The sequence below is a fragment of the Fringilla coelebs genome, assembly GCF_963513975.1.
Source record: "Fringilla coelebs genome assembly, chromosome: Z".
NCBI classification, from domain to species: domain Eukaryota; kingdom Metazoa; phylum Chordata; class Aves; order Passeriformes; family Fringillidae; genus Fringilla; species Fringilla coelebs.
Window position 1 is genome coordinate 62,602,464 of NC_140031.1, and position 16,964 is coordinate 62,619,427.

At 40.1% G+C, this 16,964-nt stretch overlaps 1 protein-coding gene across 1 annotated transcript in view; it reads right to left on the reverse strand.

Moving 5' to 3' along the window:
* Positions 1-12,640, reverse strand: part of MTAP (methylthioadenosine phosphorylase) — a 32,001-nt gene extending 19,361 nt beyond the window's left edge. The window contains exons 1-3 of the mRNA XM_084224849.1: positions 12,598-12,640; positions 7,569-7,655; positions 162-220 (exon numbers count right to left, since the gene is read on the reverse strand). Coding sequence (XP_084080975.1) covers positions 162-220; positions 7,569-7,655; positions 12,598-12,639 — 188 coding nt within the window. The 5' untranslated portion in view covers position 12,640. The remainder of the gene's footprint in view (positions 1-161; positions 221-7,568; positions 7,656-12,597) is intronic.
* Positions 12,641-16,964: the final 4,324 nt, after the last annotated feature.

Genomic DNA, 16,964 nt, shown 5'->3' on the forward strand with positions numbered 1-16,964 from the left:
ACTTGCTTATGAAAAAACCCAAACTTGTGCTGGACTTTGCTAGCAACAATATAGAGTAAGATTATGTCAGAGAAGAAATTCAGTTCACCTAATGAAAAGAGAAAAAATTCTGAGAAGACTTTAAGATGTTTAATACAAACCCACTTAAAATGCTCATTTACCTCGCCAAGAGCACACAGTCCACATTTTTGATCTTTCCCAAAATCAGAGCATCTGATGGCTGCAAAACAAGCACATAAGAATAAGTTACTGCCTGACAATCACATTACAAACCTTACTACCACCTAAAAATAACTGCAATAGTTACAGAAGAAAATAGTGGTTACCATTATACTCTCACATTTTCCTGAGCTGTATTTTGATAGGGCTGGTTAGTAAAACAGCCTGGAACAGGAAGTTCAAACTTGAAACAGGAAGGATTACTACAAATTTTCTGTGTTCATACAAAAATCAGCATTGAACTCTTTACTTTGGGGTTTGAAACTGCAATACTTTCTAATATATCAAAAGAGTATTTCAAACACAAAAATAGTAGCATGCACATGTTACCATCAAATTGGTTAGCATGACTCACACTTTCCTGTAAACTTCAGTTTCTTTTTGCTAAATAGGTGCCATTCTCTACGAAAGTCCTCTTCCAACATAAAAACCATTTAATCTGTGCTGTTCCATAACACTTGCCATTCTCTTCTCTGTCCCCTTTCTAACTTGGGCTCGCAGTAGGATTCCTCCAACCCACCCCTCACCCAACCCCAGCTTCCTGAAAAACTCTCTCCCCTGCTGCTGGGAGTCCTGCTTTTGGGAAATGAAATGTGATACAACAGAGAAATTCTGGTACATAAGTGGCAGAAACAGTGTTGTATTTGCTCAGCCCAGGGATTTCTCTTACAGCTACACAACAAGAAAATACAATCTTCCTGATTAGAAGCCAGCCAGAACAACATAGCATTTTGATTTTAGCTGTACAGCTGGAACGTGTACCTTGCCACAGAGACAGGTCATCGTGCCCATGAGAGGCAGAGGCAGCCTCCAAGTCATCAGTCATCATTACAATAAAGTGACTGATCTGTGGGCTGTGTTCTGCTCCTGGCCTTCAGGGATCTGAAATATATATGCTGTAGCTTTCCTTTTTGTTAAAACAGCTACTAACAAAACTATGGTTTATTTACTGATCACAAGTTTGCAAGTGTCTTGACTTACACACTTGCATTTAGAAATGTTCTACTGCCAGCTACTTCATAGAAAAGAAATAAAATTATAATGCTAGATGAAAGATTTCAATTAGCATTTATTTTACAGCTGTTGATTTTATTATACACTTGAAAATTTAATTTGCAGAGGTTGACAGAAAAGTGATATGGGAGCCCCACGTTAAAGAAACCCATTTCTAAAAAAGCCGTTGCCTTCTACTTCCTATTGCACTGCTCTTTTTGGTAATTATTCATTTGAAAGCTCTCTAAAGCACCATAACTTACTCAATCACCAATTCTGCCAGACATTTACTACTACTTTTTAAAAACCCATAACATTCCAGAAAATTTATGTTTAGAATAGTAGTTATTCTGACTGCTTCTTTTTTTTTCAAGTATCCATTTAATATTAAACTATTGATATTTAAGTGTTTAATCTTTACCTTGCATACACTTTTCTCAAACAAATATGGCTTTAAGAGTGAAATTTCACAAAGGGCAAAAGCCTTGCTGTCTAGTGGCCACAGCAACTTGCCATTGCAACATTCCAAAACAAGGAAGGTTCACAAAAATCAGCACTTGGGATTTTCTTTCTTTTACACACATTTGCTGCATTAAGCAATAAACACTTATTAAAATTGGGGACTTAAGTCCCCAAAAGACTACAAAAATACTCTTATAAACTAAAGAGGATTTCCAGCAAAAAATCATGCCTCCTATTAAAAAGGTCAGCAAATTGAAGACTGGGCTCTTTGCTTTATAAATAACGATTAAAGTTTATTCCAAGAGGTAGATTTAAGTTTATACCCATTTTCAAAAGACTTGGGGTAGTTTGATATTCATTCCCATTACAGAACTTCACTGAATTCTGGCAAACATTGACAATGCAGAAAGAACATAACAGCTTTGAAATTCACAGGCTTCAAAATCTAGTTGCTGTAGCCAGGGGCTTCCTTCCCTATCTGCTCATATCCTAGCATTTCAAAAGGCTTCAGGATGGCTGTGTAACAGTCTGGCTGACACCTTTGCATGGATTTCCACAAAATGCATTCTGCACATTTTCCACGTGATATACTGAGTATCTTTCTGGCACATGATTTCTAGAAAAATGGAAGAAAAAAAGAAACACTTGGAACAAAGAGAGAAATGCTAAATGATAAGTGGACAGCTTAAGAAAAGAATTGCAGATAGTGCATCATGTTTCATTAAAAGACATTAAATAAAGATCACACAATCACAGAATTGTTAGAGTTGGAAAAGACCTGTAGAGATGTGCTAGTCCTGCCTTCCAGCCAAGGCAGGGTTACATAGGGATACATCCAGGTGGTTTGAGTGTCTCCAGCAAAGGAGGCTCCATGACCTCCTTGGCCAGTCCGTTCCAGTTCTCTGCCACCCTCAATGTAAAGAAATTCTTACTCATACATTGTTTTAGTTTATGGCCATTACTGCTTATCCTGTCACTGAACACCACTGAAGAGTCTGGTATGATCCACTGGGCACTAACCTTTAAAATATTTATATGGACTGACAAGACCCCCTCTCAGTCTTCCCTCTTCCAGACTAAGAAGGCCCAGCTTCCACAGTCTCTCCCGGAAAGGGAGACGCTCCAGACCCTGAATCGCCTCTATGGCTCTGCCAGACCCTTTCCAGCAGCTCCTTGTATTTCTTGCACTGAGGAGCCCAGAACTCAACAGCACTCCCAGATGTAGCCTCACCAGGGGCAGGTAGAAGGAGAATCACAGCCCTTGACCTGCTGGCCACACTCTAGCTGCTGAACCCCAAGACAGCATTGGCCCTCCTGACTGCAAGGCTGAACTTGTCATCCACCACGCCAAGTTCTTCTCTACAGAGCTGCTTTCCAGCAGGTCAGCCCTCAGCTGTGCTGGTACTTGGGGTTATTCCCACCCCAGGTGGGAATTCAACCCCAGGTGCAGGATTCTAAACTTGCCCTTATTAAATTCCATTAGGTTTCTCTACACCCAGTTCTTCAGACTAAGGTCCCTCTGAGTTGCAGCAAAGCCTTCTGGTGTGTCAGCCACGCCCCCCAGTTTTGTATCATCTGCAAACTGGCTCAGGGTTCACTCTATCCCTTTATATAGGTTGCTTGTAAAGAGATTAAATAGCTGGACCAATTACTGATATGTGCATACAGTTACAGAAACAGACATTTCAAATTATGTGTTAAGCACATAACATACTTCCATTCTGCTTTCTTTCTCCCACTACTTCTTTCCAAGTGCTGTACCTCTCTACTACTACTATCTTAGTCATAGCCAGGAGTGATGATAAAATAATAAAAACTTTCAATGGTACAATTTGAAATCAAAGCTCTAATACTGTATTTTTAAAGGATGATTTAATAAAAGGTCCAATAAAATTTCTCAAACATAAAAAATCATAAATGTCTTTAACTACTTCCCTCTTCAAAAAAATACAATATGTGATATATATTACTCATTGTTGCAAAACAGAAAAGAAATAATAGAAACCTGGGCAATTAATCCCAAACTATTATAATAACAATCGGAATAAATCCCCTTTGTCTATAATGTAAATATGCATAAAGTAGCGTTCACGTAAATATGCATAAAGTAGCGTTCACGCGTTGTCTACAGAATTAACTTTTCCCTTGATCTCACTTCAGAGGCTAGTTGGAACAGAAAACAGAATGAATATGGGAGACTCATGATGAAAAAGTACTTCTGAGGTTCTGCAAGCCTCCATTCAACCTGTGAGCCAGTTTAGGAACCAAACAATGTACGTTGTTTTGGGGAGGTAGAAGAGGAGCTTAAGTATTATGTTACATGGTCAGGTTTTCCTGATGCAAACAAAAACACTCAATTGAAAGGTGAAATTACCCCCTGCTTTGTTTGCCAGATATTTATGACCAGAGAAAACCACAGAACCCCTAGAATAATTTTCTAGAGTGAGAAGATCTCTTGCCCACCAGGGAAGGTGATTCAGAATCAAAATCCGTCTTTCAGAAAGGAAGAGAATCTAACTGAAAATATATTCTGAACAAGGCTTTTTAAGAGCTTCAAAATTCAATGATGAAGATAAAATTGCTTGGAACAGCATCTATTATCCTGTAGGAGACTAATATTTTCCATATCTGGAAATAGAATCTCAAAAGGTTTTGGGATATTTTACATAGAATACCAAATTTTTGATGTACTGAAAATGGTGGATACCAAGGAGAAAAGACAGCTGGAATATTAAGAGCTGTAAGTACACTTAGTTTATTTAAAAAACTGTTGTTCTGCATTTTTACTATTATTAATGTAACTTGATAGATAATAGAGGACCAATGTCAACACAAAGAACAGCAAAAAATTGTCATAATAATTTTCTTTAAAATTTTCCATATTCCCCACATTCCCTAATGTTAAATTTTGTAGTTAAATGATTCTTAGGATTCAAGAAGGCCAAAGCAGAAGATAATTCAAGGACTCTGTATGAAGAAAAAGCAAGTTATTAGTCACCTTTTAAAAGAAAAAACCAGCATTTTTCATAAAAAAAAAATCTATTTTGCTGCCGCCAAATGAGAAAGGTGCCAAGGAACATTTACCCCAGAAAGCTTTTCAGTCAAAAATCTTTTGGTACAAGTTTCCTTGTCTAGAAACTTAATAATTAAAGATTTAAGTGAAGTGGAATTGCATGCTTTGCATTTTTACATGACAGAAGGAAATGGACATACATTCTAATAACTATGCCTTGCAATTTCCTTTTGACATTCATTCATTCTCATTCTTCCTAGTTTTGCTTGAACTAAATAGGTTGATGTTTCATCTCTGTTTCTCACAGGAAATCAAAGACCTCAGTGTTCTAAAGTTAATTTAAATTAAGCCATTGACTTCTTGAAATTTCGGGCGGATTTTTTTTCCCACTGATTTCATAGCTCTATAAAAAAGTATCTTTATGGCAGAAAAGTCCCAATTTGGTTTTACAGAAACAACGAAGTACAAAACATAGCTTTAGGAAAAAATAGCAACAAACCATAAATTTCTAAACTTTTCCAGGCACACTTAAATAAAACTGCTCTCTTGCATACAGCAATAGCTGTTCCTCTCAACTATGTAGCTCTAAAATGAGTGGCAGGTTGTGTAACATCTCCTTCCTGAATACTAAATAGTCTCAGCAGCAAAGTAAGTGAATATTGTTCCATCTCCTCATAATTAATAATACTAATTGAATTGGAGGTTTTTTCTGCTTCAATCAAAATCCATTGCACTTGTGGCCTAAGTTCTGCGCATCTTACGCTAAGGCTGATCCATCAGCCGCTGAACTGAAAAGTGCTTTCACTTGCTGAAGTTAATGTGAATCTATACAGGAGGAAATTTACACGAAACAACCATCAGGTCAATGGCCTGATTCTCAGAAGTTCAGATCTACAGAGAGAAAGAAGGAAGACAAGCCATAACAGGGAAAAGGACAAAACCTTCCTGTTTGGCTGTGCTGTCTGTCTTTGATTGTGTCCTGACTCCATTTAGGACAGCTTAACATTCCCAGTTCAACTCAGGACATTCTCTTAAATTCAGGCTTGGATTCATACCATGGTATCTCAGTTCTATTCTCATCCCCCCACACAAAGAAAAAATATTCATGAGCTCTTATTTTTTAAGTTCAGCCTATGCTGAATGTGTAACATGAAGGCTCAGACACAGACAGTCCATTGATTAAGTCCATCACAATCCACAACAGGCACCAACATCAATTTTCTTCTATGTATGTTGCATTCTGTGAAGAACACAATAAAAAAAACAAACTACTAGATAAGCTACTTACTAGTTAAAAAAAATATATAGAGTAAAAAGGCCTCCTGTACTGATCAAAGCTGCATGGCTGACGAAGATTATTTCGCTCCTTTGTGCAGGAGCCACCCTGCAAGTATTCCTACTCTTCTCAGGAATACTGAACCTTACTGTAGGCCACTTACTGCACTGCAGAATTTGCATTCCCCAAATCCTGTGACATCTCAATGCTGTGATGGAACAGACCTTCAAATGCTGTGCTACCACTGTGCCCTCAACTCTGGTCTGAACAGAACCCTGTGAGGCAGAAGTGTTCCATCTGTCCGAGACAGGAAAGCTTCAGTTATTATCTGCTACAAGCATAGTATTACCTCTGCTTTGTAAGCAATTTCCAAACACATTCATGCTGTGATGAATATCCATGATTCTCAAGAAACAGGAAATGCAATGACAATTTGTTTGGTTTAGCCAGCGGATTCTCCTTCAGACCAAAGCTGGCTACTTTTGGAAACCAGAGTAAAGAAAACAGAGGAGGTAAGTTCCCCTCATTCTACTACAATTTGTTAACTAATTCTGAAAGAGGATAGAAAAGTCAAATGCATTATTCTGATTATGTTTTCACTTCCTTTAATATACTTCAGTTTCCTAATGGTGTGGATACAAACTCCTCTTGGTCTTTACACCCCATTTTAAACCATTTTTGAATGGAGGCATGGATTTGGTTTTCAATCACACACCATACCACTGAGTTTTCTGCCAAGCTTCCAGTCACAAAATAGCACTTGCTACCAATACCAGTTTTTTTTGTATGTATACCAGCATACACTGGTAGACTGCATAATATATAATTCCAATGGCCAATTACAAAGCACCCAGACTCCCCATGTCCTATGACATGATTACCTAAGATCCAATCCTTCTATGAGCTTCATGCAACAACTAGAACATCCCTTTCCCTTGACTTCCTGCCTATAAAACTCCCTCATCCTTTGTCTCGCCTGTTTGTGCTATAAACGGTTTGTGCCAGGAATTATCCTTCAAAACGTACCCAACGCTGTGTATAGAGCAACAGCCCCAGCCACCACTCCCTTCTGCTGAGGAAAAGGGCCAAAGCAATGTAAAGGAGAATTGTTCAGGTGTACCAGTCTCACAAACACAGTTTCAGAGTTTAATTTAAAAATAATTTTCAAATTATGTGGCTATGAGCATGATCTTACATTGGCATGTAAAACATAATTCATTAGTTACAGGGAAAATGATGTCTCATACACCTCAAAGGAGTTTTCTGCAGTTCAGAAAGGTTCCTGGACCAATCTGATAGATAATACAGGTCATGTACCAGTACAAAATCAAAAGAGAGGGTTTATCCCTTGATTGCAAATTCAGCAGTGAGTTTCTAAATTCATTCAATCTACAAATGAGAAGAGGTATAGTCTCCTTTGCACATCATCTTTGCAATAATACTTTATTTTTACAAACTAAGAATCCCACAATACATAGCAACTAAAACCAGTTGTGCCAGCACCTCCTTTATACATTCATTTACCAGTCTGAAAATTCTTAAAGCACACAAACATCTTGAGAATTGGCAAAAACTTTCAGTAATAAATAAAAAGGTTATACAGACCTTGCCGTAAGGAGTGTCAACATATTTTTCTGTTCTTCCTTCTAAGATATCCGGATCATCCAGGCCAGTTCCACCGATAATTCCAATCTTACACAGAAAGTACATATTAGTCTTCTTGCAAGTCACATTTAACTGCATGCTTGAAAAACTAACCAGGAAGCTACAAAATGTATCTTCTTCTCAAGATGAGGATAGATAACAGATCAACAAAGCATAATATGCCCTCAACACTTTTCCAGAATGCAAATTTCAAATACCTGATTTTAAACAACTGTATTTAGCTTGCCAATTTCTTACCCCATGGTTCTCCTCTTTAAGATACCAAATTAAAAAAAGCCATGAAAAAAATGCACAAAGATGAGCCATTAAACATTTATTTCCAATATATAAGTTAAGACTATTTGGGAATGCTTGTAATGAGTGAGAAATGCATGTAGAAAGCCCAGTAAAACAAAGGGCTTTTGTTTATACAGACAAAAAATCTTACATATAACCACCATACTGAATATCAGGCTGTCATGGTTTTAAGCCCAGCTGGAAGTTAAGGACCACACAGCCACTTGCTCAAACCCCCCTCCTTTCCTCCTACACTCTGGTGGAACAGGGAGTGCAATCAAACTAAAACTTGTATGCTGATATCAGAAAAGCTTAATAACTGAAAATAAAGTAAAACATTATAATAATGGTAAATGATAGTAATAAAAAAGGGAAAAAACTAGCAACGCACAATATGATTGCTCTGCCCCCACTGACTAATGCCAGACCCCATTCCCAAATCCAGAATGGCCACGCTATGGGTAACTCCCTCAGTTTATAAAGTGGGCATGATGTTCTATGGCATAGAATATCCCTTCAATCAGTTTAGGTGACCTGTCCCAGCTATGCTCCCTCCCAGTTTTGTTTGCATACCCCCTCCACTCCCTCCCTGGCACAGCATGAGACATGGAAGAAAGAAGTCCTTGATTTAGCATTAATACGACTCAGCAAAACCCAAAACATCAGTGTGTTATCAACACCAATCTCATTCTGAATCCAAAACACAGCACAGGAACAGCTACTGAGGGGAAATTAACTTTACTATAGCCATAACCAGGACACAGACATTTCTATATGGTATTATACCTCCAAAAGAAAGAAAACTTTGTGTGTGTGGGGGAAGTTTTTTGTGCTGACTCGACAAAATCTAAGAGTTTTCCCAACTAAAATCCCTGTCGTGTTTTGATTTACCTGTGATTGCATATTTCAGCTAAGAAAAATGCATCTGATTTTTCTTGTTTCTAGTTCATCGTTGAAAAGTAACTAGGTTTTTGTCTCTCTAGGGATAATTAGATTTTCAATCAAGTAAAGATTTTTCTGGAGTTTAGAACACTTAACTCTTCGGACAGAATTGTTATTGTCAAGCTTTTCACAACTGAAAGCTTAGTAATGGTACTTAAAAGTTATGTCACCATTTATCACACATAGAGAAAATAAGTGCCTCTTTTTTCAGTGTGATCAGTTGTTGCAAAGTTCGTATCACTTTCAAGCTGAATATATATAATGACTGATTTGCTTCAAAATCTAAACCTTTGTGATATATTTATTACCACAACGACTGAAAACTTCCCGAGTAAAACCTCCAGACTCCAACACACAACACCCTCCTTCCACAACACACAGAGAGCTGCCTCTTACTCCAGCTTTTTCTTACTTTCACTTTCGTAGAGACCCCATCTGTTCAGCCACTGTATTAGCTGGCTCATTAAGCGCTCCTTTTCAACAAAGAGAGGCTCTGTGGTCTTGGTTACAAATAAACACCTCTTTAACAAAGCTTTCCACAGCTAGCGATGATACATGAGATGGTTTCAACCGGCCTCCTACTTCCTTCTGCTACCCCCCTGTGGAGCACGAGAGGAATGCAAAGGAAAACAGCAGTGCTAACCCACGTACTCCGACCCGGAATTCACACACAAGCTTTAGGGAAAACCTAGACCACTGTTTGCAGTAATATTGATGTGTCTGTTCCCGTGTTACTCGTGTTGCTCAGCTATCAAAAAGGTTCTGTCTCGGATTGCTCAGGAAAATCCTGAAAACTACATACACTTCAGGATGAATAACAAATTGCCTTAAGAATTGTGAAAGGTATGCAACAGGAACAACCACAAAATTCAAAATCAAGTAAAGACTGTCTTTAACACTGTTCATGCATATATTCAGTAAACACTGATGATTGCTACATTGCCAGAGGGCAGGACCAAAATGGTGCCTTTTTTATTTTTTCAATCTAGGTAAAAAACCAAAGATTCCTTCAGTCACTTTACTGGTTTTAGCTGGATATAACACTAGTGGCCTATGACTTAGGATACAAAAGGGAACCAAACCTTTACATCTAGCAAAGCGAAAGTTGTTGGGACTGAGGAAAAATGTGCAATGCTGGAGACAGCAGCTACAGATGCAGGACATAAAAGTTACTTTGGTACTTTGGAGCTGCAGTGCTTTAAGGTTCCTGTAAACACACAGATCCACCACAGTAACAGACCGTCCCTGTACAGAAAGCAGCACGCTTGGCCTGTGGCAGCATAGGCCTGGTGTGGTCGCACTCAAATTTGCTCTCAGGCTCCAAGACCCAGGCAATGCAGCAGCATCAATATGTACTTTGGCATGCAAACTGCACTGTTCAGTTCCTGTGCAGGATTTTACACCAACAGCCATGCAGTCAGAAATTGCAGACTGGAATGAGCTTGCAAAATATTCACAGCTGCCAGGGTGCAGAACCCAAAGCACAGAATACCTAGACTATGTTAAGTTTGTTCTGCTTTCTTACCCACTGCAAACTTACCACAGTGGCAGTCTGGACAACCCTCAGGCCACCTGAGACAACCCTGGTTAGAGAAATGCTGGGCTCACATATAATTCCCTGGAGAGCTACTTCGGTGGAGAGAAAGTTAGGCAGCAGAGATTTCTGAACTAGCTACTTCTCCAACCATGTAAGGTCAATTTGGAGATGGCAGCTCTAATCCTAAAATTAATTTTACCTGACAATTATTTTTCCTTCAGTTTACATGATCTCCAGAAATACTATTTGTATCTGGGAACTAGACAGAAAAATCTGATTCTATACTAAATTTTGATTTCCAAACCTTGGAGTGAATTATCAAAATGAATGCAAATGCTCTAGGCTCAGTGGGAGTCTACAACCTGGCTCCAGCCAGGACAGGATTAATCTTTGCAGTAGTCTGGGAGGGCCATGTCTAGGACCTGGAGGTTATTCTACATGACTTTGTATCATTTTCCAAGAACAGGGGAAGGGGTTCGTGGTCAGGGTAGCATGACAATTGGGTATTTTGGGGCTGTGCACAGTGGTGAGCAGTTGCATATTAGCTGCTCACCTCTCTTGATTATATACTTGTTGTTACTGTTTTTCATATATAATTGTTGTTTCCAGTAAATTGTTCTTATCTCAACCCATGATCTGCACCTTTTGTGCCTCCAACTCTCCTCTCATACTGCTGCAAGGGATGGGGAGATGTGTGGTTTGGAGTGGCTCCAGTGGGAACACTAAATTGGAGAGTGTCATGTATAAACCACAACACCCCAGTCAGGGGCACTGACTTCTATTCCCAGCTACCAGCCCAGGAACTGAACAAATGGGAAGGCAGAGAGGATGTCACCAAGGAAGAACAGCTTCACCTTTCCTCAAAAGCCAGAGAACTGACCTCACACCTAGGAATGACTTCAAGAATGGAAAGATGTAAGACTGTATTATCCATTCCAGACTTTGCATCCTACAAAGGGACAGAAAGTAGGTAACTTGCAAAATTTAATGGAGCCTGTATCAAAGGTTATGTGGAATTAAAATCTCAAGTAAAATGGCATTACAATACAGTGAATCTCAAACAGTGGGATGAAGAGCAACAGAAGTGAAACCTAACAAAAAGTTATCACAACAGTAACTACAAAAATCAAACCCATTTCTCATCAAAGTCCAAATAACAATCACACCGAAGTGCATGCCTTTCTTCATATGGTGTTTGATGAACTTCTTCAAGGTTTAAGTGAAAGACATAGAGGTATCTGTGTAGTAACAGCCTACACTTGTTCATCTGTGGGTCTTAAACACTAGTACATATCATGATCACCTATGGGTCTTTTTGACAACTAACCACACACAAATCCTTCTGTATTCCTCTCTTACATTTTGGGGATACTGAGAAAGGGACGAGGATGGTATTACAAATAATTTTGCTTAAAAAGAGACAAACACTCAGCTGCGTATAAGTTACACTTAAGAGAATCAATCTGTACACTGAAGACAGGTTCTAACTGCTTTCTACACCCAAAAGGACTGGGATTTTTCACTTCATGGCAGAAAAATAATGCACAGTTTGTGAAAACGCAAATTTCAGCCTGAGTAGCGGCCTGCTCGCCCTTGGTGCCATCACCGCTCTAAGCAGCTCTTCAAACACACAAGAAATAAGTCTTAAGAGAGGGAGTTTTGCACTGCTTACTTCTGCCAAAGCTTAGAGTTCCGCGCACGTTTAAAAAGAGCACAGAGCTACAGATCCGCCACGATCCCTTTTACTGACAAATACAACACACCGCTCACGGTGTGATAACCGGAAAAGGAGATTTCTCCGAATTACCGAATTTAAAAAAAAAAAAAAAAAAAAAAATTCCTCTCTTCCGGGACGGCCGCGGGCGCCCCCCCTGCACGGGCCTGGGCGAGGGAGCGCTCGGGCGGGCGCCGCCCCCCACAGCGGGACCGCCGCGCTCCCGGGCCCGCTCCCGACAGGCGGCGCAGCAGGAGGGTGGGGAAAGACACAGCGGGCATGAGGGAGGGAGGGAAGGAGGAAGGAAGGAAGCAAGCAAAGAAAGCAGCGCCTCTCGGCACGCGCTCGGCAGCGCCGGGAGGGCAGCGGTACGGCCGCCTCCCATCTGCCTCCCATCTGCCTCCCGCAGCCGCCCCGAGACGGCGGCGGGAAAGGTTTGCGAGCGACGATGGACGCCACCCCCTCCCTCCTGAGGCGCCGCTAGGCGGAAGCACGTTTACCTTCACAGGCACGGAGGCGGCAGCGGCGGCGGCGGCAGCCATGCTGGCGGGAGGGCGGGGCGGTGCCGCGGGGGCCGCGCTCAGCCCGCCGCGGGAGGGCACTCCCCGCCGCCAGGGGGCAGTACCCGCCCGCGCTGTGGCCCGCGGGCGGCGCGGGCTCGGGAGCGCCGGGCCGTGAGGGGAAGCGGAGCCGCGCCGGGCCGTGAGGGGAAGCGGAGCCGCGCCGGGCCGTGAGGGGAAGCGGAGCCGCGCCGGGCCGTGAGGGGAAGCGGAGCCGCGCCGGGCCGTGAGGGGAAGCGGAGCCGCGCCGGGCCGTGAGGGGAAGCGGAGCCGCGCCGGGCCGTGAGGGGAAGCGGAGCCGCGCCGGGCCGTGAGGGGAAGTGGTGCCTGACGCCGCTAGCCCGTCTTGCCTGCTCCTTAATGCCTCCCACCTTCACGCTCCAGGGCCACTCTGGGAGCCTCCGCTGCGTGGAGCCGTAGTGGTGCTGCGGGGGGTGAGATGGAAATAGTTGGTCCACTTAAAGGTGCAACTGTGTGCTCAGATTGCCCAGCCCTGGCTCGGTCTCTCTGAAAACGTAGTTAGCAGAGGGTCTGTATTTGAGTCGGACCACCTTTCCATATTCCTGGAAACACAGCGGTTTATTTGACTTCGCCCCCCCCCCCCCCCCCCCCCCAATTAAACTCCTTGAATTTGCCAACAGAGGTGGAGCTAAACAGAGCCACAAAATCCATGAAGAAAAAAAAAGTCCAGTATCGTGAAGCGAAAAAGTGCTAATTAGCCCTGGATTACCAGAACAAATTAGGCAAATTGAGGCCTAAATTCTAGCTCTAACCTTCATGAAAATAACTAATTTAGAATAGTTTTAACTAAGTAAAAGAGGTTTGTTTTAAATAAAAAAAAATCTAATCAATTTAGAGTATTTAGAGTTTTAATGGACTCTGAATTAAGGGTTGTCTTTTCAATATCCAAAAAGAGGTCTGAGAACAAACTGGAGCACGTTTTGCAAAAAATGAAAATAGTTCTTTTTGAAGTACAGACACATGTTTAGCTCTCCAAGCTAAATAGAGAGTACAGACACAGAAAGTTTACACGTTTAGCTCTCCAAGCTAAATAGAGCTTCAAGTGATAGAAAAAAGGAAACACTTTTATTGTGTATTAATAATTAAGATTTTTCCTATCTGTGGTATTTTTCTTGTTGCTACCAGTCCATACATTTAGGAGGAACATTTGTTTTACCATACCATAATCCTACATTTTGAGACACATCAATATTTATGCATCTATAGGTATTAAACAATTATATATATGTATATTATTAAATGTATAGCTTTCAAAACCAGCCACTATCTTGTTAATTGGAAGTACTTGCTTGTAAAAGTGTTTGAGATTTTCTTTGAAGCAACTTCCTTGACTGGAGACACCTTTGCCACCCAGGCATGCTATTCTCACATGCCACTTAACCCGCCTGTTAAAAAACTGTCACACATCTGCTAGTAAATGCAGGCTCAGATTCGTCACTGGACATATGTCCTACCCTATAACTGCTAAGATCTTGAGGTAGGTCCTTGTACACTGAAAGAAATGGATATTCCCAATAATTTAAGGCAGTAGGAGCTAGTGCTGAACTCACGCTTCAGCTGGAATGTGCTCTCTGTGCAGCTTTAAACACTTTTAAACACTTTTTTTTGTTTAAAACGCTTTTTTTTTTTTTTTTTTTTTTTTAACTCTGTCTTTGGTGTGCGTTAGGGATCTTGGTACGCTGCTGGGATGTTTGTTACAAAGGCTGAACCTTTCTTACTGCAGGTCAAAATGTGGAGCATACTTACTTTGGAAAATCCTGACATAAAGAGAGAAAGAAGGACATGAGTGATGCTACATCTTAACTTCTTCAGTTGAAGTTACAGTTTTTCAGGTGAAGTTGTAGCTAACTTCTTTTATGGCTTCAGTGTGTAGCCATAATACCGAATTATCACTGAAATTTACCATGTATTTCTTGTTCTCTTGAAGGCATATATTCTGCTTTTAGTGTACAGAATCTTTTAATTAATAATTCTTGGCAATTTTTTCTGTTTAATCCTACAATTTTCCTCGGCTGTATTGCTTATAAAAAACTTGTTACAGGATTACTAGAGAGGTTGCAATTTCAGTTCACAATTCCATTTATGGGATTACAGAAAAGAGCACCTTAAAATAAAGCGATAGCTTTGTATTTTCCCTGAGGTTGCATTTTGTACTTCATATTCTAAATGATGAACTGTAAATCCATTTATCTGAATAAAAAGGAACAGTTAAATGATGTTTCATTTTTTCAAAATTAAAATAAATACGCAATTACTTGGAATCTCTCTGCTTTGATTTTGCAGTATTTCCGTTGGCTTTGTCTCATGGATGGTGTTTCCTTAGCTGAAGTTAAAAGAATGTGTAAAAATAATTTACACACTATCCCATTTAAAAAAAAGTACAAAAGAACCTTTAGATGAAAATAGGTAGTTAATATATCAGATTAATGCCTTTCAAACTTAAATGTAGAGTAATTTTTCTATGTCTCAAGGGGATTTTTGTGGAAGTTTACATGTAGTCAATACCAGAAAACCCTGCAAGTCCTTAGAAGTCTGGGAAGACCTGACAATTTAAGTCCCCCACAACTATTTTAACAGTTTTGGTCATAGGGCTGACAGAGCTTGGAGACCTTGATCACATGAACAGAAACATGACTGTTAGTGTAAGAAACACTTTAATTACAAAAAATAGTATATTATTTAGGTAAATATAGAAAGCAGTTTGTATATAAGAAGATCATTCTTCACAGTACAAACCAAAGCTGAGAAAAGGTCTGTTGTGGGCAATTGGGATGTAGTGACCCTTGAGTTTTAATGCCTCTTCAGTTGTTAAATACTTTCATCTATATAAGTAATTTATACCCTGTCCCTCCTGAAGTCAGAATTGTGATAGTAATCAACCTCAACTGTGTTAAGGGGTGTTCAGATTAGCTAGAATGTATCCATGAAAATGCTTTGAAGATGAAAAGCTCTGTATCAAGGTAAAAGGTCTTACTTTTTTTATTACAACAAAAGTTTCTGTAAAGAAATAGCAGTGCTGTGTACACATAGCTGAGCTTTGAATTGCTTTTGCTAATGTTACTTCAAAGAAACAATATTTGCATGGAAGAAGGGAAAATAAAGCCTCAGTCAAGTCCAGTTTACCTTCTCTATTCATTCTTGCCGATCTCACTGTCAAGAGTTCCCATTATGCTGTACTGCTTGTAGACTTTGTTGTTTCTGTCCTAAAAGTTCACAGAATGTTTTAAATAGTGATGGAATATTGCACACCTTAAAAAGAAGAGTATTCTGTGTCAGACAAAATCTGACCCACAAAGGAAGCCCATATTTGCCATTTGCTCTTACTATGAAACTGGCTTTCTCTTTCACATTCCATGTTGCTTTCATCTTTGCTCCTTATACTGGAAACAGTTTTCTGGCCCCTGTCCCCAAAATACTGATTTATTATTTCAAGTGACTTCAAAGAAAAATTCATTTCTGTGTTTGGTGTTAGGAAAAATAACTTTTAAATCATAAATAAGCTTAAGGACTAGTGTACATAGGCATCTGAGTCAGGTTCAGGAATATTTGAAAACTTTAGTTTCCAACTCTTTATTGTGATGCACTCCCTAAGCTGCTAGTTTATTGTTTCTACAGATGTCATGTGGAGCAGAGGGGTCTGTGAACCCTCTGAAGCATGCCAGCAAAAGGCTAACTGAGGAAGTTCAATAGACCTTTAGCAGGAGCTGAAAACATCTGTCTTCACACTGACTCTGCTGTGGGATTGTAACACTTTACATTGGTCCATCCATTTGTAAAATGAGCAGCTGGGCTTTCCCTAATTTGAAACAAGTGGAAGGGACCATTTTAGCAAAACAAACACCAGAAAATTCCTTCTCTAGCATGATTTTTTTTTCACAAAGAAGAACCATGAAGAAGATGACCTCATCATCTTCAAAGAGAGAGATGTGCTTCTTGTGTACTAAAAAACCTTAATTCAATGAAGATTGCAGCATCCACAGACAGAGCAACTCTGGCATTTACAAAAGAGAATTTTTCATTTTACAGATAATTTACTGATAGAATAGTTCCATGCAAAGAAACATACACTGTGAGCTCAGGTATATCAAATCCACAAGATTCAATAGTGGAGTTCAGAAACTTGACTTTTGATATTACTGACATGAGCTAGTTAAAAAAATAAAATCTAAGCTGCAATTATGCAGACCTACTTTTCTTACTGATTATCATGTAAGGACTCAAAGTCCCATTTTCTTCAGTGATCCTACAGAGAAAATGGAACCTCAGATCATGTAGGAACTGGTTAC